Below are 22,062 nucleotides of genomic sequence, written 5' to 3'. Positions count from 1 at the left end.
TTGACTGCAAAGAGGAACAATTCTAACCAATAAGACTGACAAAGCAGTGTTGTTTTTTTTGTTTGGTTGGTTTGTGTTTGTTTTTTTGTTTGGGTTTTGTTTTTCTTTTTTTTGTTCTCCAGGTGGCGAACACAGGGAATAAATGCAGTAAAATGTGGTGCAGCAGAACTCTGGACAAAATCCATTTATGATAGACAGTTTTCTCTGTCTAAAGAAGTAAGTTTTTCCACCAGACCTGTCACAAAGCCCTTATTTCATTATGAATCAATGCACACTCAGGATGCAAAGAATCAGAAATGTTTGGCACTTGCTGATAAGGAAGCAGAGAAAAGAAAAGGTCAAGTCTTTGGAGCAAATCTGCTAATTTGGCAAATAAAATGCCTGGTTAGGGAACAATGCAGAACTCAATAAATGCCCAGGGAAATGCCTTGCAGAATCAAAAGGTGCTAGATAACCCATTAAACAACATCAAGGTTTTTCCTCAATGATTTGCAGGTGGAAACAAGTGAGATGATGCTTTCTTTGTTGTTTATCTGGCTCCCTAGTTTCAGAGTTGTATGGTTAGTACCTGGGAGACATATAATTTGAAATGTAAAGCCAGATGAAATTAGTAAAAGAGAAGCAGGTAGAGGCCCTCCACTGGAGAGCTATATGACAGTTCATTTCACTCTGTAAATACCCATTTTCACCAAAAATAACAGTAACCAGTTTTGCTAGTAAACACATCTATCCATTTATATGGTATATTTAAATAAACTTTTCTATCATCAAGTGCAAACACACCTCTAAAAACTGCATTGCTTCGATCTTAGTTCATGACATCTAATAAGCATCTAATAAGAACAGCTCTGACTAATGTAACTATTTCATAAAATTCAGTATCATTAAAAAAAACCCACACTGGTATAAGAGCCATATCTAAACACTTATAAAGGAGAAGAATGAAACCATGGAGATTTTAAGCTCGAATGCTAAACCTGATATTTGGAGAGGAGACTCTGCCCTCTTTGGAGAAGGCTGTTATTTCTAGTGTAGTGAAGAGTAGCCAGTGGAACATTTTAAGATCCAAATTTGGTCTTTCAATGCATTTAGCCAAATGAACAACTAGTGCTTTGGATCTCATTATTGTGTGTCTGGATACTGTAAATCAGAAGTGATAGTTCAGTTATAATATGAGCAGCCTTGCTTTTAATATTATTGTTTATACAATATTTAACTTTGTTCACAGATACTAAAATCAGATAATTGTAGGCACAAAACAGAGAAGGAGTGCAAAAATAAAACTGAAAAACTCTTTCCAAATTGTTTCCCCTTGTTTTGCATTATATTTGTAACATGGTTACAGTTATTTTGTTCTTAAATACGTTGTGGCATGTGCCTGACTAAGAAAGCACAATTGGTTGGAATCTAATTTGAACTGAGACACAACACATGCAGGTGAAGATGCTTTCAAGCTGAAGGGAAAGATAACACTTCAAACTTTTTTTGCACAGCTCTAAAATCCTCCAAAAGAGAGAAGAGCTCTGGATGGTTATTTTTAGAACTTAGTTTTCTAAAACATTCTCAAACAGCTTACGAAAAAAATGGAGTTTATGAATTCAATAAGTTGACAACTCTAGGATAATCCACATGAAAACAATGGGAACAACATCTAATGTGGTCACTAAAAACATTTAGTTCCTTCTCTGAAGTATTTTATAGGTATGTACATAAACAAAACTCACCATGGACACAGAAGAGGAGAAGCATATATCATGTTTCAGATGACTGTAAATCATCCAACTGGTAGTCCATTATACCATACGCTGAAGAAAGATTCTGCCATAACCATCAAGATCTTAAAAAAAAAAAAAAAAAAGAAAACACAAAAGATAATCAGACATTTAAGTAGTGAAAATTGAGTGTTCCTTATTTAAAATACAGTTTTGCTGCTCTCTAAAGCATCCTTTTAAAACAGTTATAAAAGAGCCTGTTGCATACCATCGCCATCCAGCAAGAGCTTCTCTTGCAACCATTGCAATGTTTTTTCCTCAGATACTTCATTTGCAGCTATTTTGCAGATTTTTTTGATTTTCAGCTGACTTCAAGATTCAGATATTTTATTCAATGTTTAATGATGTCAGTTTTATGCATCGGCATTTTATTCAAAACAATATTGTTCAAGTATTATTTTATTTTCCTTCTTGTTTCATTGATGCAGGACTTCACACACAAAATCCACATGCCGAAATTAACAACAAAGGTGGATGATGGGGAAGAGTGCCACATGAGAGCCAACAGCCTGTCTGGCCAGCAGCCTGGCACACACATCGGCTGGGAGCTGACAAAGCCAGCACCTCTAACAGGAGGTACGTGCTCAGCTTGGGTTACAAGCACATGCAGAACAAGAAACATCCACCATCCCATCAACAGCAGCTATTCCTATTAATTCCTTGTTTCTGCTTCACTAAACATGAAGGCCAGAGTGCTACAAAGCTTGTTGGAGGATCTGATCCCAAAGCTGCATTTTTAAAGGCTGCACTTTTAAACACTGGTGATGGGCAGAACAGCAAGAGAGCTCAGTTCCAGGCCAAGTGGCTATATAGCACTGAGGCAAAAGCCAATGAATGGACTGTCACTGAAAAAGTTACTATATAAGCAATTTTCAGTAATCTTGTTTTCTCCCTTAAACTTGGTAGGCCTTCTTGAAAGAATTTTTTAACAGAACCATTCTTTCATAGTTCCTTCAATTTCCCAGGAAGTGCTACAACTGAAACTGAAACAGTGGCTCAAACTGAAAGTTTTACAAATATAGGATTGTTGGATCTGGTGGTCTGGGTTTGTTTGGGGATTTTTTTTGTGTGTTGGGTATTTTTTGTTATTAGTGCCTGGTTGAGTGTGGTTTTTTGTTTCCTCAAAGCAATAAGGGAAACTTCCACCACTCTTGAAGCATCCCAATTCAATAGTTTCAGATTTAAATGTTCCTTTTCAAAAGAGACTTTTAATTTTAGTTAATGTCAAATCTTACATTAAAAAAAAGTTAAGACTTAAGTGACCCCAGCACAGTGGTTCCTCTCTCATGGAACCTTTTGAAAGTAGGAGGTTCTAAAACCACACTTTTCATCAGATAGAGAATGAGATTTCAATGAGATTTCAGAGAATCTCTCTAAAGGGAGGTTTCACATTTTACATAGAACCGCAAAGAACTTAAAAGCTAAGAAATTGATTCTTTTTTCACCTTTAATGGGAACAACTTAGGTAAAATGAATATAATTTTCTGAAAATCTTCCACAGATTATTTTTGTCTGCATCAATCACACTTTTCTTTTGACCCTTTCTTCTGAAATTTTACATTTAAATTCTGCTAAGAAGTTAAGGGCAGCTACACAACCCTGCCAAATACTTCATCTTTCTAGTCTACCTTTCTTCTCTAAAAATCCACTAGAAATACTAAATTACCAGTTCAACTGAGTGATGGGTAGAAAACATCATCACACAAATTACAATACCCAATTCTTATCCAAATTTTTATACAAGGGAATTAAATTCTTAATTGTCCTAAACACGAGAATATTTTATCATGGTGGAGACCAGCATAAAAGTCCAAACAAGTATGCTTAGGAAAAGGCATTCTACTCACATACAATAGTTTTTGATGGGTGTGTTTCTCTAAATACTTTTCTGTACTCATTTTCTAATGCTCTTTCAAAGGACAAAACTACATTTTTTCAACTATAATCAGGCTTTGTTCAAACAATCAGCAACTTTAGCAGATCCTACTACAGGCTACTTATTGCTGTTACTTCTTGTGTCCCTGCTGTCTTTTTAGCACAAATGAACAGGAGTGGGGAATTGTTTGAACCCAAAAATAAAATGTATAAAAGTTTTCCTTTTTTTTTTTTCTTCCAAAGGCAGTTCTGTTTTCCCCACTCAGGTCATCACTTGCACACTGCAATGGATGAGGTAGCTCAGGGGTAGTTATAGAGATAAACTGCCTAACCTGCCCCCAGTTACTACTGAAATGCACATCAAAATGCAACTGTTTTGAAAAAATGTTTTACTGGTGAAGACAGTATTTATATGAATACATTAGTATTTTAAACCAGTATTTCAAGTCTATAGCTTTGCTACATCAATGTATTATGCAGTACAAACTTTTAAAATGTAATACTTCCAGAAGACAACAGTAAATTCAAATAAAATGGGGAAAATGTACAAGAGAATCCATATAGTTACTTGGGGTCCTTTACAGGACATTCTCTTTTTTTTTTTTTTCTCAAAGTCTGCAAGAATCTCGATCTTTATAATAAGCTCTTCACAAAACTTATTTAGGTAAAGTGATCCATTTGATATATCATTCATCGTTTCCAGCACTGTACCTCTGACAGGGCACTAGCTTGACCCTGCCAAGACAGTAAGGTGGGTAATCAGATAATTAGTTTTTCCCCTAAATTACTCCTTGAATATGTTTAGACCTCACTGAAGGACTTCCAAGGTGATTAAAGGACTAAATAAAACCCCAAATGAGAACAAAACAGAAAATCCAAACAACAACAATAAAACTCTGAAAAAAACCTTTAAAGTTTGGTGCTTTTTTATACTGAAAAAAACTGTGAGGAGACAATTTTCCTTTAATAAGTTTAAAATTAATGAGAGTGCTCAAGGAGTCTTTTGTATCAGCACATGCTCCCCTTTCCTCTAAAACTATATTCCCCAAAATTTTCACAAATTTTGCATATTCTTCTTTGCAGTGTGAAAAGCTGCAGAATGTAGAAAGCCATCAATATGCACAATGAACAGGGCCTGGTAAGAAAACTGCTGCAATCACATTACAATTTCTGAAGAACTACACTTTTATTTAAATAACTACATTGTCTTAACTAGAAGGTAGATGCTATCTAAAGTGAATGCACTCTTATATATCAGTGGGCCAGTTACATAGAATGTATGATCAATCACTGTGACTCACTCAAATGCAAGAGAACTGACTTATTGCTGTGAAGTGCAAAAACATTTCAACAGAAGCCCCTGATGACCACTGCATTATAAACTGTGGGCTTTGTCTTATAGAACTAGATTCCTGACTTGCACTTAAGAATGCTTTAGTGACCAATGTAAAAAGTTGGAAATGGTGTTTACACATTCTGCTCAAATCTTTCAAGAAGATGTTTGCAGAGCCAAAACAATACAAGTTTTGGCCTTCCTGTGGCATTTTGACTGCCAATAAAATGAAAAGCTATAAAAAGTCTTTGATGTTTTCAATTATTTAAGAACATGAAATAAAAAATAAACCCTCCAAGGACTAACATCATTGTATCTTTTGAGTATGCACAAACCCAAATAAGGTACTATTCGCCACAGAGAGGTTTTTTTAAGGAAGCTACTAAATATTAACAGAAGCGACAAAGCACCTGACATACAAACCACCAAAAATCTGGTCATAGTACCCAGTGTCTTGATCTGTTCCCAGCACTTAAGTGCATGTGTGGACAGTAAGACTTTGTGACTTCTCTGCTGGATGCAAAGCATCTAGTTGAAATTACAGCCCCACATATAACTATACAAAAAAACCAAGCAGTCTCTGTGCATCAGCATTTTATTGGGACCGCATGTCCCTGCAGCCAGCCCCTGCAAGGTCAGCAGTGCTCCAGCACAGGTACAGGGATTGGCACTAGTACCACCTAGCACCTCCAAGGGCAGAGGTTCTAAGGTCAGTAGATTACAAAGAGGCTCAGATGGTGTCTGAGGATGGAATAAAAATTTTATCCTGGATTCATCTCTCAAAAAAGTGAACACAGTTTTAGACTGTCCATATGTGTCACTACCATCCCCACAAAAGCCTTTCTAAAAAAGTGATTTTGTGACTGTCCTATGCAGCTATACAAGCAACCAGATGGAAAATGTTTTAGCAATTGATGTCATTAATTATAAAAGTCGATTTGAAGGAAGTGAACATTATTGACAGAAGTAGTTTGCAAGCATTGTTCTCTACTGAAATCTAAACTGTCATTTCAACAAAGGCAAAGCGTTTTTTCTAACAGGCAACTTGCATTGAAAACTAATTAGAAACACAGGTATTTTGCATGTATTTCACAATCAGCGAAAGGCTACTTTTGAATAGATAACTGCAAATGTCACTAGAACACCTTTTATTGTCATGTTATAGGGGCCTGTCCCAATGCTGCCCACCTGAGCAGGCAGAGTGGCATGCGGTCATTCCCAGAGAGACTATCTCTGCTGCTCTGCATGTACCCCACTGGAACAAGATGCATATCTTGCATTGGCTACATATTTAGATGTTGGATTCCATAATTTTCATTCCTCACAAGTATATCATAGAGGAGAATATTTTTTACACCCGCATCTCTAATTGTAAGTATAATTCTTGACTCTCGTTTTTTTCTTTAAATTAGTCAAACCACTGGTTATTACCTGGTACAACATAACAAAGAGAAAACAAAAACCCAACAGTGCTGGAAGCTACACACTGTGGGAAGCAGAACTGACATATTGTGTAAGTGCATACAAGTGCTAAAGAGCTTTCATGATAAAACAAATATGGGACAGCTTGTTTTAGATCAGGGACTATATTCGAATTGCTTACTATTTATACAGTTTTCTTTATGTAAATTAAAACCTCTCATTAGGTTTGATTATGCAAAGATTTGCATCAACAGCATGCTAAATGCTAGTCTATTATAACACAACAAAAAATAACAATATAATAATTGTTTACAACAAGAGAAACTACATGCATCTGCCCCCCTTATAATGAATAAAACTGGATCACATCCAAAATTACCAAGTTTTTGGTCCCTTGCAACTTACATAACTGTTGTTTTAATCAAAGTTTCTTTAATGTTATAAGTATGCAACATTTAAAACCGTGGAGTAGCATATGACTGCTCGAAACTCTCAAGTTTGTTTTAACAGTGAAACCTCATAACCACAATGTCTAATGACTCCTGATAAAGTGCTTTTTGGTCTTTAAATAAACTCTACTAGCCACTGACCTATATTCAAAGTTTAACCAATTCAACTTGCACTTAGACAAAAAGTCTACTACTCAGAGAGCAAAGAACATGATCTTCCATTAAAATGCTATTTTTCAAAAATGAAAAAAAAAATGGAATGAAGCTGCATTTGAAGCGCAGTTAATTAAAAATGCAAATAGCAACATGCATTTAATAAAATAGTAAAAAAAAAAATCTGGTTATTGGCATTAGTACCCACCTATAGCACAAAGGGCAACCTGCTCCAAGAGGAGGGGTTCTAAGGTCAGCTGAATGCAAAAAGACTTGGATGGTATCCAAAACTGAAGTAAAAATTTTATCCTGGATTCACTTTACCATGTAGACAGCTTTAGACTGTACGTATGTCCCACTGTCATTGCCACAAAAGCTTTCAACATTCAAAAGGCTTGGAGGTAGCAGAGAATATCCATCAGTTCACAATATATGCAGCTCTTTAAATTCCTGAGCAAATTGGTTCAGCAGATATCTTCTGTTATTAAGGCATAAGGACATATCGTACAAACCCCAGACAGCCACGTTATATTACTGATTTTTATATGGGTGATAAAACTCACTTGAAAAAAAAAAAAAAAGGAAAAAAATTAGCATCATTTTCACTAAAAAAACCCCTGCTTTTCTGACCAAGATGTTATTAGCCAAATCTGAATATTCGTTTTCTGCATTATTCTTGCTCTGTTATATTGTCTAGGAAGGTCTTTTTTTGGTAAATAAAGAGACAGGGAATATTTTTTTTCTGCTAATATAATCTAAACGAACAAGATAAAGAATTCTGATACTACAAGAACGCACTGTTCCCTGCTTTGTGGTAACTTTATTAGTAATAATTATGAGAATAAGTTACACACAAAAATCATTTAAGAGAGATTAAAGGCTTATGCTAAACTTATAAAAGCTATGACCTAAAGGCTAACTTTCAGACATTAAAAAAAGCTTCCAAAAGGCAAACAAAAACATGCTATAATATGGAGGGATAAGCACTTCATAAACTCTACATGGAAGAAACATAATTTTTGTTTTGTTCCATTAGAATAGAAATTGGAAACACAAATGGAAAGAGAAATCATAGTTTTCAGTCTTGATAAGACTCCAGTAGAACACCTTCCTCTGAAACTACTCTTTATCCTGTACCTTTTCTTTAGATGGAAGAGGTACAACTGCTTGTGCACAAGAGACAGCAATATTTGTACAGTCAAAATAAAACAGCTCCTCAACCTCTTTTCTTTGCTAATTCAGCCAATCGGGTTATAGGTTTCTATGCCAATGGACTTTTTCTGCTCTCAAAGACCCAGAAAGAAAGTTTTTGTAACTGCAAAATTATACTTGGAGGAAACTCCAGAACATCCTGCCCTCTGAAAACAGGCAACTGTTGAAGGAGGAGAGCATAAACATCCAACACTTGCTGTCACTTAACAATTAACTCATCAGAGAGAAGAAGGTTTTCAAGGCTGGTAAATGCTGAAAAGGCAGGTTACTGTTTTTTTTTTTCCTAATTCAAAATCCTGTAATAAAACCTCCCAGAATAATTCAATACAACAACAAAGAAAGATGCTTTCATGAAAGCACAGTGCTCTTTTTTGGTCACAATTTATCCCTTATTATTCATGATCATTATCTCATACTACCCACAGAACCATGCAACTTTATAACTGTACTGTATACAAAATAACAGAATAATCGTGCACTTAAAAAAATCGTACAAGGGTAAAAAACTGTGATCCTGTATTGCAACTGGTATCAAATGGGCGATAAAGAAAAGAAAAGCAGCTATGACTGTTTTACTCAGGTAGAATACTAGAAAGTGTATAATTTATTTCATTTAACAATTACAATCTTTTTATTGTCTTCTTTTATTTTTTTTTTTAAATCAGATTACATGTAAAAAGAGATTTCAATTTCATTCAGGCACATTGCAGAGCATGTGAAGTTCTGGAACTTGCAACTTTACAAAAATCTTGGAATTTTTCTTTTTATTTCTTAAGAGACATCCTTTTCACATAGAAGATGATTAACTATATTGTTTTAACAGTTCAAAGACTTTTTTTTTTAAGTATTAAAGGATTTTCAAAAACTAGTCTGAGTTTTGAACACACTAAAAAAGTAGAGAGTTTTAGTTTTAAAATCTAAAGTTTAAAGTGAGGCAAACAGAAGTATGTGAGGGATAAGTAGAGTAAAATGAGTCCAAGTGATACAACTGCTGCCTCAGAAGGGATAAATAAGCTGTAATTACAAAAAAACACGGGGATTCTTCTGTGTAAGAAAAAGCCTAATTTGAGATGGTAGATTTCTTGTCACCAATAACTACATCAAACAAGGTACCAATTCTACACAGACACGGAGGAGCTGAAGGCTGTGTAATCCTTTAAAAAAAATTATTTGCTTTTAAAGCAAATCACCTATGAATTAATGAAAACAATGAGACGTTCAACAATCCCGCACAAACTGAAGAGGAAGTACATGCCAAAACCATAACAACTGTAGGGTTACCTCTAAGACTGGCTTTTACATGCAAGATATCTTGGGGAGAGAAGGAGAAATAATGATTATCTATGTGGAGTTTCATTTCAATATATTCCAATAAAATCAATAAAGATCAATACTATCTACACCTGTATCCGTGGCAGTACATGACAATTCTGATAGGGCAAGATCTAAAACAAACTAAATTTTCACTCCAAGTAGAATTAACTAGCAATTCCTCACATACTCTGGTGACAGGGAACTGTGTTTATAGTTTAGATAGTGATCATGATAAGCCAAACATTAATGATCATCTCTTTCCAGGAAAAACAAACCATTTTTGTAACATAGTTTGTTTCTCCAAAGGTTTCCAACAGACAGCAATTGTAAATGTATGATTTTAATCTCATCCTTTGGAATTTGCGCTGAAGTTCACTTTGTACATCCAGCCAAACTAAAGATTTTCCTGCCCTGTGACCTAAAAGCATTTCTCACAAAGATGCTACCATATTTCTTTATAAGTGTAAGCCACCAAAGTGAGACAGCTGAAGACTTCCTAATAAGAAATATATCCATAAATTGTCCATATTATAGTTGTTTCTTCCCAAGTACAATTTATGCATAGGTGGCTTCTGTGTCTTTATTTCCTTTCATGTTTTACCTTTGCTTAGTTCTTCATCCTGCTTGAAACAGCTTTACTGGCTTTTTAAACACATTGCTTTTTCAGAAGCTTATAGGAACACAGGAGGACTGCACTGCCTCTGAAAGGAATCCAATGAGCTCAGACTGTCACTTTCAACAGCGTCTAAAAGTTACTGCCTGGGCATTTACATAAGTGATCCTCAAGTATACCCCACCTATTTCCCCACCTCCAGACATTTGACAGAATTACTGAGCCACATGTGGCTTCTATGTAGGTATTATCTCCAACTCCTAAAATCTCTCTGCAATCCTTTTACTTTCCCTATCCCAAATAAGTTTACACCATCAGCAAACCTTGCAACTCAGATACTCCCCAATGTTCACCTGAATGAGAATTTCTAATGTCAGAATAATCAATTTTTTGTAACATCAGCTACAGTAACATCACAGGAATACAAAATGAAAAAATCATCCTCATTACAAGTTGTTTGTGGCATTTTTTTTTTTTTTTCTCAGATCTCAGTGAAAACTGTAGTCTCTGAGTTGTGAGGTTTCTGCAAGTTTAAGGATGAACACGTAGTGGAAACAGCAGTAAGGAAAGAATGCCTAAAAGAAACAGGCAAGAAACAATCTTAATCTGGTTTGTCTTTCCGCCATTCCATTTGCTGGCACTAGGAGCATCTGCTGACCTGTTACAGCACTGTCCTTTCCAAATAGAGTCCACCCAAAGTGAGGATGATAGAAAAATGTAAATGACACAAGATAGAAAACAAAGTAACAACAAATAAAGCTTAGTTATTTTTTTGCTTATGGAATTAACTGTTTCATATTCCAGATCTAATTGAATGTCCCTCTATTAGGGAGAAAAAGATGCTGTTGTAGCAGCAAAAGGTAAGAGCAATATTCTAGTAATGGGTAAATTACTATAATGTGAGAAAGGCTTGCAATAGAGTTTAGAAATCACATTTTTATTCTGTAAAAAAAGATGTCAAAAAGGAACAACCCCACTACTGTGAAGAAGAATGGTCTATGTGTTACTATTTTCCTATGCACAGAGATTTTATTGACTGGGTATTAAATACTGAGAAAGACGAAGATTTGAGTCTACACTGAGCTCTACCTAAAACTGAGTGTGTCAGTAGACACAGAAGGGCTCAAGAAAATATCCTGCAGGAGCAGAGAAACACAGGGAATGAGTAGGACTGAGAGGGGGTGTCAGATGGTAAAAACCTGCATTCACATCTGGAAAGTTTATTTTGTCTCTTTCTTTTACCTTCATATTCCAAGGTTCTCAGAGCAAACTAACTTTTTAAAAATCAGAAAACTACAACAACACAAAGAAGGACATCTTAAAACTCTTCTCTATGGGACATTTGTTGGTTTTCACTATTGGTAAGCCTTCAATTGACCTTCTCGAGGTCTTGTGTACAACCTGCATAGTGGCTCATTCCGCAAGAAATTAAGTAATATGCCATTGGCAGGGATCGGGAAAACAAAGTTAACGACACACTTGCATTACTGCTTGCAGGACTGCCTCTTGGACCTTCCCAAATGCCTCTGAATACACATCTTAATACAGCTGCATAGCGTGTGTGCCCATAAATATGCAGAAAGTGTTAGAGAAATATGAACAAGTAAATACTAAATCCCCAGATGGAATTCTGCAGCCTAACTCTTAAATTCTTGGAAATCTCCCTGGTTTCAAAGAGTTGACACCTCCTTAAGCTAAAAGACCTTAAATATTAGCACCCTGAAGAATAGCAAGATATAGAGCAAGGACAGATAAAAAGGGGTAGGAAGCATTCTTGTGGTAAGAGGGGAGGAAAACTACAAAGTGAAAGGATATGAACAATATCTCATCATATCTTGGGTGCTCATCACAACAGCTCTTTGAATTAAGGAAAGCAGAAATCAGTGCACGCTCCAGTGTGGAAGGGAGTGGAGGCGGCTGCTGCTGAGCAGGTACCCACACACAAACTGAATGTTAAATTTCCCTGTTCAATAAAGAGACAGAATTTGTCGCCCTGTCCCACTATTGGCAACTGATGCGAACAGGAAGCACAACCGCTACCAGGAAAGGCAGAAACAACTTAAAGCTCTCGAGATCAACAGCTCGGTACTTGTATGGTATTTACAAGGGAACGCTGCCAAGACATTGACCTCCGACAAAGCCAAGAGTGTGTGAATCAGTGAGGTTCAGCATAATCCCCTCGTAAAATCTGATGGTGAGTCACCAGGCACAAATAGCTTCCTGCTCATTTTGCGAACAACGAAGAGGCAGGAAAAGGATGGATGAATGAATGAATAAATGGTTTGTATATTTCTTTTCTCTGAAATGCTGGCTCTGAAGAGGACACAGGCAGACAGAAAACAGGAGCGGGTGCACAGGGATGTCATACATGGAAAAGGGTAAAGAAAAAGGTCAGAGAGAAAAGAAACAAATGTAAGACATGGTTCCAGACAGAAAGAATAGTGTCTTCTTAAGAGAGTGTGTTTCTCAGACATATTTTCAGCTCAGTATTGAGCATTACTCTATATTTTTGGGCCTGAATGAACAGTGTCATATCTTCTCCATCATAGAGCTTTTAAAGTCTTTCTTGCCTAAAAGACAGTCACAGAATAGTTTGGGTTGGAAGGGACCTTTAGAGGTCATCAAGTCCAACCCCCCTACAATAAGCAGGGACATATGCAACTAAACTAGGTTTCTCAGAGCCCTGTACATCCTAACCCTGAATGTTTCCAGGAGTAGGGTATCCACCACCTCTCTGGGAAACCCGTTCCAGCGTTTCACCATTAAAAACCAAACAAACAAACTTTTCTTGTATCTAATCTAAATTGACCCCCTTCCATTACTCCTTGTCTTATTGCCATAGGCCCTGTTAAAAAGTCCCTCTCCAATTTTCTTGTACTTTAAGTACTGAAAGACCACAAGAAGGTCTTCCTGGAGCCTCCTTGTCTTCAGACTGAAGAACCCCAACTCTCTCAGTCCTTCCCCACAGGAGAGGTGCTCCAGCCCCTTCACCATCTTCACTGCCCTCCTCTGGACCCACTCTAAGTCTGTACTTTCTGAAGTCTAGAATGGCTTTCTTCAATTATTATAACTATTCTAGACTTTCAGATAAAAGTATTTAAATGACCATGCATATCATAAAAACTTTATGAAGTTACGACCGGACAAAAACACCACAATACATATCCATATATGTACATATCCATATATGAACAATTTAAAAAATGTACTCTGTGCTTCCTAAAGGCAAAGAATCAGAGGGTCTAAAAAATCCTTTAAAAATTAAGGGATGAAAAGGACCTACCAGGACTCCACATACAAAGCCATGTGAGAAAATAACTATTCAATGCCACATGATAAAATAATTATTTTAAAGGATGATTTTTCCTAATGAAAAAGTAAAAGGCAAAATTTCCTTTAAAGCTCCTGCCAGTTGTACAGCCATAGCTGTACAATTTTCTATGAAATCTGCTAACATCTCACAGGTAACTTATTCATTTTTCAGCTCACTGCTTGGCTAGAGATACCTAAATTAAATCTGGACACACCATGTCCTTGGAGTCATCTGTTTATCCTGGGAGAGTGTCAGGAAGAGATCTGCTTTCAAAGACAGCAGTGTCAGCAGATACTATTGTAATTATGGTATCAGCCTGACTTTCACCAGGAAGATGATCCAGTCCTTGCTTCAACATACCATTCCTCCAAGGCCTTGAGAATGTCTCTTAAACACTTCACACTCCACCTTTCAAGAGGATTCAGGTTAAAGAAATTATATCAAGAACCCAGTTTACTCAAGTTCCACCTAGATTCAAATCAATCAAGTCTCTCCAAAAAATGGATTCCCAATTTTTTAAACATGTATTTTTGCTTCAGAAAAAGATAAAAATTTAAATTAATATTTTTAAATTTTTATTATTGCTTCCTGCTGCAAATGTATTGAGCAATTCTGAAGCAATTAAAATGCTTTGGCATGTAGTCAAATAACATGAAAAATGAGAATTAATTTCTATCATTTTCCTTTTTCTATTGTCAAAATGCAAGTTTTCTGTGGTTTGTCATTTTCTGGGAATGGCCGGTTTTACTAATCACTGATACCTACAGAAAGCTCATTTGGCTATTTAGATTCCCTCGTGTCCCATAAAAGGCAATTAAAATAAAACTTCATGTTAAGATGTCTTTATCTCATCAGATGCATGGATGATTCATTTCTGCTTTATTACTTTGGTGTCCAACTAGAATAAACTTGATTTAGGATAGCAGAAAAAATGAAGGAAACCAAAAAGAATGGGCAAAGGAAGGAAGTGATGGTAACTAGTACTTTTATCTCAGAAATACAAATGCCTATTACAGCTACATGAAGCATTTACATATACATACAATCACCTTTAACTTTCCATGGTTTGTCAGAAATTCACAGGGAAAAGATCTCAGCTCCAGCAACAGAAAGCCAGGAAAATATAAAACTGTTCTGCTCCATTCCAGTGCAGTAATTTACAGTGCCTCCAGGTGCCTTTGCATAACTACGGTGATTTATACAGGAGGAGCTGAAGTCACAATCAAGAATTCAAAGACTAAAACTGAGAGTAAAGTGCTTATTTTGCAATCAAAAAAAATGTTTGCAAAAAAGCTTCTCCAGTGAATGTGTCTCTGCCTAGCAAGGCAGAGAGGTGCTCCAAGGCACGTATATTCCTCCAGATTTCTGCCAGTAGAATTGATGTGACATTCCAGAATTATTTTTTAAAAATTCTTATTAAAAAAGAAGAATGACTCCCAACTATCAAAGGAAAATGAAAACCTAAGGGTGTTTCTCATAGGCAACAAATTCGACACAGCAATAACAATTGATGTGCAGTTATTGGCAGTACACAACACAAGTTTTTTCTGCCTTACAAGCACAGAACAGATGATGTTTTCAGTATTTTCACTGTTTAAAGCTGCATTTCGTATCTCTTACTCTACTGAAAGGCATAAATCAAAATTACACTACAATCACCAAAACTTGTTTTGAACCTCTAACCATTCAATAATGAGACACTGTCAATATCACATACAACAGAAATTATTTGTTCCCTATAAGTTATAGCCTTGGAAAGCAGGGTTATCCTTAGAAGAGACCTGTAAATTACAATGTAATTCCTGTAAATCTTCAGGACTGAATCGCAGGCAGGGAATGAGGAACTAACTAATTTCCTTGAAAAACACCTTACCAACTTGTGGCAGAGGTAGGGATGCAAAGAGCTTTTCTTCTCACTATGGTGCCTATCACCAGGACTATAGCAACTCTTTTTTAAATCCTTCCACACTTTGTATTTTCTTGTTACAGTACCTGTCACTGAGGCATGGAGTAATCACAAGACTAAATAAAGAACACTGTCAAAACATACTGTGCAGCTTACACATAAAGCAGAACCCCTCAGAATCACTATGATACTGTTACTGTACCGCTCAGAATTGGTACATTTAGGTTTTGATTCAGAAGGACAGTGGTAAATGTTAAGAACATAACAGGACTATAATTAGTGGAGGGATTGATAGGAGAACAAAACCCTACATGTCAGTCATGCTCAAACAAAGTTTTCAAGTAAGTGCACTAGATACATTCTCTCCCCATAAGTAAGAGCTTACCCTGGAACTTCAACATGCATTTCATTCCAGGCTTACATTGGCCCTTGGGAATATGACTGTGGTACTGCAGCAGCAGGTTGTGGGGTGAGCCCTGCTTCAGGCAATGGCAAGGCACCCAGCGCCAAAAAGATATCCAAAGAGGGATCATTTGTTTCGTAGTGTCTTCCTCAGGATGAGTACCTGCCCATGGCCATTTAGGAAGCCCTGTCAGTCTTGGTCATCCCAGATCTCCAAGTCATCCCCACCGTCATAACTAGCCCCCCAGAGAGGGGACTGCTCAGAAAGCTTTTCCCTTGTCTTTAGGCCTGATCACTAACAAAGAAGAGAAGGAGAGGTACATGAAGAGAGATGATGCAAAGTAATGCATGGACCCAAAAGCTAACAACTTCACCCAGGTCCTACAGCATAAGGCTATGTCTCTGCTGTTAACAAATACTCACAGTATGTCTACTTCAAAAGATAAGTGGGGAGCAGAAGAAGACACATAAGATGCCTGAGCAGAGGACTGCTTTAGTAATAGCCACATGGTGTCCCTGGTCACGTGGCCCCTGGCCATACAGATGCAATATTGTCATGAAAAACATTTAGTAAAGCATATTGATACCATGTCTCTAATGGGAAAAATAGAACCAACAAGCTGCAGACAAAAAGCAGCCAATTATAATTAACTCAGGGAAGATATCAGTCTTAGAGACATAAGCAAAGATAGCTTAAGAATATTTGCAAAGCAAAGAGAGACAAGCACGCAATCCTTATTGAAATAAAGGGTGGGTGCTGTTTCCCTCCTGACATAAGCCACAAGAGGTAAAAGCCCTAAAAGCAAAGATGATTAAATTAGCCATTGCCCAAAGACTTAGTTATGTGCTAGAAAATTCCACCACTCAACAGAGAGTAGACGGGTTGGAACTGGAACGACTTCTTGACAGTGACATTTCACTGTCAGTTTACTGAAGCATAACACATGCACAGAGCGCTGCTGCATCACCTGCTCTGATGACAAGGTGACCCTTACATTAGAAGTCTTTTCTAAAGAAACAGTATGGATGTTCACCACCTCCTCCTCGAACAAACGATGACTTATTTCTTTAAACATAACATTGCCTGTCAAACACACAGTTGCAATCTATTTGGAACACCTGGTTTTATTTTACTTTTGCTTGACTTCATGTTAGATATGCACATCATCTCAAAATGCACTTGCATTTGCTTGTTTTATACTAGCAGACCAGCTCAGTCTGTCAAAGATGTTAAAGCCATGCTCACTTCAGATTTGGTAACTGGGAAAGGTTCCTAACTGCTTCTTCTGACCAATGTGCAAAAAGGGATAGAAGATGAAAAGAGGTATAAGCCTAAAAAACCCAAAAGCCCAAAAAACCCACAAACAAACAAGCAAACATGTCCAGTAATTCCCAGTAGCATCATCTTTATAGCGACATTTTCTCTTCCTGATGTACACATTTGTCTGTTAGGAACTTTGAGAAGACTCTGAGGTCTGTAGCTCACGTGAGCCACAATCAACTACACCACCATAACACAGTCCGGGACAGGAAGCACATGACTTAATACACTAAGGCTAAGAGGAAATATTTGAACTCGTACATTCTTCACTGGAAAGCATCCCTGTGTTCATATTTCCATGAAAAATATTTCTCAAAAGATCAAGGACAAGACTCGCAAAACAGGGAAGTGAGTGAGCTGCCACACTAAGCCCAGAAAAAGGACTTCACTGAAGCTGAGCATCCCAACCAGCACCCTCCACCCACACTGCACAAATGAAGAGGAGGAGAAGAAACGAGTAAGTATATCCTTCTTTTCTTTTATCAAGTCAAAATGGAGACTTTTAATTTTTTGTTGCCTTGTTGGAACAAAACCATAGTTTTGAAAGCGCTTTCTTAAAAGCAGTATTTTTGGTTTTCAACAGGCACTAGCAATAATCCCTTACAACAACAAGCAGCTGCTCCAAGTGGTAGATCACATCAGCCATCTGACTTTAAACGGCAAATTGCTGATTCATTTCTGATCCACCATGCTTGACATTCACATCCTCCCTTAACGGTAGCCTAACCCTTCTGTTTCTTCCCTGCACTTTCTTAAATAAGCTTACATTGACTGCCCATTAGATATAATAAGTGTTAAGGATAATACTGCAGCACATTTCAATTCCTTTCATAAATCAAATGAGAAAGGCTAGTTATATTTTCTTAAAGGATTTCTTTTATGCCTGTGTTATCATTTCACTTCTACAATCAACCTACCAATTAATTTTAAAGCTTGCATATGCTTTTTAACTAATCAAACAAATAAAAAAATAAATACATGTGTAGTTTCTGAATCTGTAAAAACTGAAACCTTCACTTCCAATTTTCAAAATACACAGACAGAAAAAAAATTAATTTTCCTTTAGACTTGCTGTAAACAATCCACTAACTATAGATACACTTTACAAAATTAAAAAATTTCAAAATTAGAAGTTACCTGTACCTTACTTTCTTTAGAAGTGCTTTTGACATAAAGGCACTAACTCAAAATTTAGCAGTGGGAAAATGTAAGAATCCAAAGATAAAATTGCCAAACAGGGAAAAAAACCACAATTAATTTAAATATTAAGTTAAAAGTAAACTACCAAGATGGGGAAATAGAAAATTATGAAGCGCAAGGCTCTATGTTTTCTGTTTTACCTGCCTTAAAAATGATTTAAGATTTCCACCAACTTTATAATTGAAATAATGTAATCACCCTGTGTAGAAAACAGATCAGGAGATACTCCACTAGTGTGTATCTGAAATAGGATTTCTGGTTTAGGAAACCGTAGGGGCTTTACATTATAACGACACCACTGATCAGAAAAACACTACTGCATATGCAACCAGTGATGGATAAAAGGAGTGAAATATTGAAATACAAGAAAATTATTTTTTCATTGAAAGACAAAAGCTAAAACCATGGAAGCATCAAGAAATGTCCTTTTGTTCTTTAAAACTGGTTTACCTGGAGTTAACCTAGACTTTACCTAGAGCTTTGTTATTTATTTCCTTTTAGTTACATTTGAAGAAGAGCTAGATCCACTAGAATCAACTAGTGGAACTGTGTTCATTGCCTTTAAACTGTAACCACCTCTCTGCGCAGAGGAGAAAAACTGAAAATACCATTACACAAATCCTGCTGCATTGACTGTATTTGTGGAACGGGGAAAGGCAGGGGCCCACAAGTACGTGTCTCAATGACAATTAGCAATTCAATTTTTATTTTATTCATATGAAAGTAATATAATTTCACATGTATAACCTGGACAAAGATAGGTTTTAGCTCTTTACCTGTTACTAGATTTTATCAATATAGAATTATGTAAACAAGGAATCTCCCTACTATCAATGAAGCACAATCTAAAAATTACTTTGGTCAATCCACCTCAGTAGCCAGATTTCTAAGATACCTGGGATCCTTAGAGCTGCCTTGATTCTCAGTAAACCTGCTAGTTACTAAACATGTTTTTAAACATATCAATTCTTTTAAGCCAACTTATTTTTCAAAGCCAAAATATTGTTCCTTGAGGGGAAAAAAATTAAAAAGCAGAGCTGACAGACTGAGGCTTAAGCAAGTCAGTCCCAAGGCTACTGGCTTTGAACACTCCCACGAGAAAATAGTATCAGACATCAAAGTTGCATGTGGATGAGTTTGCCCCATCCTTTGAACTTGTTTTTCCTTAACTTTAACTTTACTACATATTTTCAGCTTTGTCAACCTGCTATAATTCCTGTTTCATGGAATTGATAACATTGCAACTAGTGCTCAACTTAACCCTTTATTAACCAGAACAAAGTACTCTTCCGTAAATCTCCACAACACTTACATTTCTGACTTAATGATCTGTGCTCATTCTCTAACACTTTAAGGACTGTCTTATTTTTGTATACAGGTCTTCTAGAAGCTTTACAGTTTAAATTCCATAAACAATGGATTTAACTGAATATATGGGGTAGATTCCTGGATAATGAATTATTCCTAATTTTCCTGGCACATGAACAAATGCCGTCCTTCTACCACTCAGGACACATTAGGATTTATGAACAATCTTTGTCTGAATTGCCATTTGGAAGAAAGGATAATTATCAAGTACTTTCAGAGTAGCTATATTAATTCAAGCACAGTAAAGGCTAAACACTAAACACTATTACTGCAGTATTTTACTGTATCAAGAAGACGGAAAATATGCCACATGTTTACAAAGTCTAATACTTAACATTCTTTTAAAAATAAATGTTATTCTAAACACAGAAGAGCCTCTTAAAAGTAGTTATGTAGGAATAAAGAAGTACTGTTTCTTTAGGCAAATTGATAGAAGTATTACAAGTAATATTTTTTCCTGTTTTTCCTTGTCTTCTTATTAAAAAAAATTATCACCATCTTATGATTCTTAATTGTCTCTCAGGTGGGCTTATAACACAGATCCTGCTATTCACAATGTCACAGTAACTGAAGAACCTTTCACAATAGAACTTCTCTTTCATTTATCTGATAAATATTAATTACAATATTTTAAACAAAACCAAACAAAAACAAAAAGCCTACCAGAACTTGTTGATATTGAATAGGTTTAGAGATCAAGTATCTCTGTCACATAGACCTTCCCTTGATCAATACAGCAAGAGCTGGGCCAGTGTGGGAGCGCCTCATCAAAAGAAAATTTTGATAAAGGCAACACTAAATCTAAAGTTAACTTCACCAGAACTGAACTCAGAAAGGTGACGTGGACTCAAGTACATCCACTGCTGAATGCCAAGCCTGCTTTAAGTATCACTTTCTCCTCATTTCAGCAGCTTTAGACCTTTTAATAATACATACTTGCATCTTCAGTAAATGAAAATATTTTAAAAATTTTCCCTTCACCCTCCAAAAGAAATAAATAACCAACAACAACAACAAAAACCAAACGAATCAAAACAAAACAAAACCCCACATAAATTGCCCAAAATGGTAGTCTTTACAGGAATTGTTGTTCTCTGAAGAGGGATAATTTCATTCCATAGTGTAAGCCAACACAATTTCCACAGCCCTTCCCATCCACACTGCCCTTACTGTTAACATGAACTTAAGAATCTGCTTTAATGTGTTATGACAAAAAATATTTTTAACTTACGTATAGATACCATCCATCATTCCTCATTCTTTTTATACTCAGCCAACTAGCTTAATTGAGTGGTAAACTATCACAAAGGTAAAAAGTTAGAGAGATTCAGCAGAAATACACACAGAAATGTCATGCAAAACAGCAGGAAAGAGTGATATAAAAGATGCTGATCAGCATGAGCTTTTGGCATGAAAACATTTTCCCCTGCTAATGATATAATTCAAATTATCTGGCTGCATCAAAGAGAGGCAGAAGGTAGTGTCTAAAATGATGAAGATACTGAAACTGTAATAAAGACTTGCATTTATGAGCAGAGCCATTAGATAATGCTACATGCCATAAATTAGTGTGCTCGTAATACAGCATTTGGAAACAGAGACTTGTGATCTACCACCGTTTTTATAGCTTGGCTTAAGCTATCAGTGTCTTGACCGTGTTTCTTCCCAGAGGATGAACACCAAGTATTGTTACTGCGCCCCTACACACACAGCACAACAGTTATTGATGTTTCTCCAAGACAACCTTATAGGGATTCTTTGGTATGAGCATGAGTGTGATTAATGCTTTTAGGAAAGCAATTATGTTACTTTAAGTCTCCCTTTTACTTCTAGTTGCTGTCAAGCTAGAATACGTGGCTCCTGCTCACTCCTCGGTATATCAAAGACACCTAAAATATCTCTTTGCTAACAACTCCAGTTCACATAACCTATGGTTGTGCACCATGTTCATAGGGTGTCCTTCACTCACTACAATGTTGTAATATGATATATTAGCAGGTTTCCTCTGCTTCTCCTAAGAGGCTGTCCCTGAACAACTTTGGACCATGACAGAGAAGGAAATTCTGAGAAAAAGCATTCTCTGACCCTGCAATTTCACAACACATGAAGTTCATCATGGCATCTAATCACATTTCCCCCAAGCATGACAAGACAACTTACACTGTCTCAACCACATACCAGTTGTAAGGGACCAACAGTTGCAGCTAATTACCATGTACAGGATGCCACTTCATGGCATTAACACATGGCTTAGTTAAGAAGGAATTTTTTTCACTAATTTAATAGCAGATTATAAGGTAGGTAAATCCTCAGCTGCACCATCACATAAAATCCTGCCAGCTGGAACTGTCTAGTGATTTTTCTAAATGTTAAGGGCTAAAATGAAATGCAAATAAAATAAAATTTAAA

General features: G+C 36.4%; 1 protein-coding gene across 3 annotated transcripts in view; it reads right to left on the bottom strand.

The window, feature by feature from the left end:
• CHRM3 (cholinergic receptor muscarinic 3) overlaps positions 1-22,062 on the bottom strand; it is a 269,142-nt gene that overhangs the window by 185,279 nt on the left and 61,801 nt on the right. For all 3 annotated transcript variants that reach the window (XM_027895763.1, XM_027895762.1, XM_027895760.1), the window contains exon 2: positions 1,725-1,837. Coding sequence is in view for 1 of the 3 variants with exons in the window: in XM_027895760.1 (XP_027751561.1) it covers positions 1,725-1,749 (25 nt within the window). In the remaining 2 variants the exon portion in view is untranslated. The remainder of the gene's footprint in view (positions 1-1,724; positions 1,838-22,062) is intronic.

Source organism: Empidonax traillii, unplaced genomic scaffold (assembly GCF_003031625.1).
Source record: "Empidonax traillii isolate 1590-97213 ecotype Southwest subspecies unplaced genomic scaffold, ASM303162v1 scaffold466:size1224651, whole genome shotgun sequence".
In the NCBI taxonomy this organism is placed as follows: domain Eukaryota; kingdom Metazoa; phylum Chordata; class Aves; order Passeriformes; family Tyrannidae; genus Empidonax; species Empidonax traillii.
Note: the sequence above shows the minus strand (reverse complement) of the source record. Positions and strands in the feature narration are given on the sequence as shown.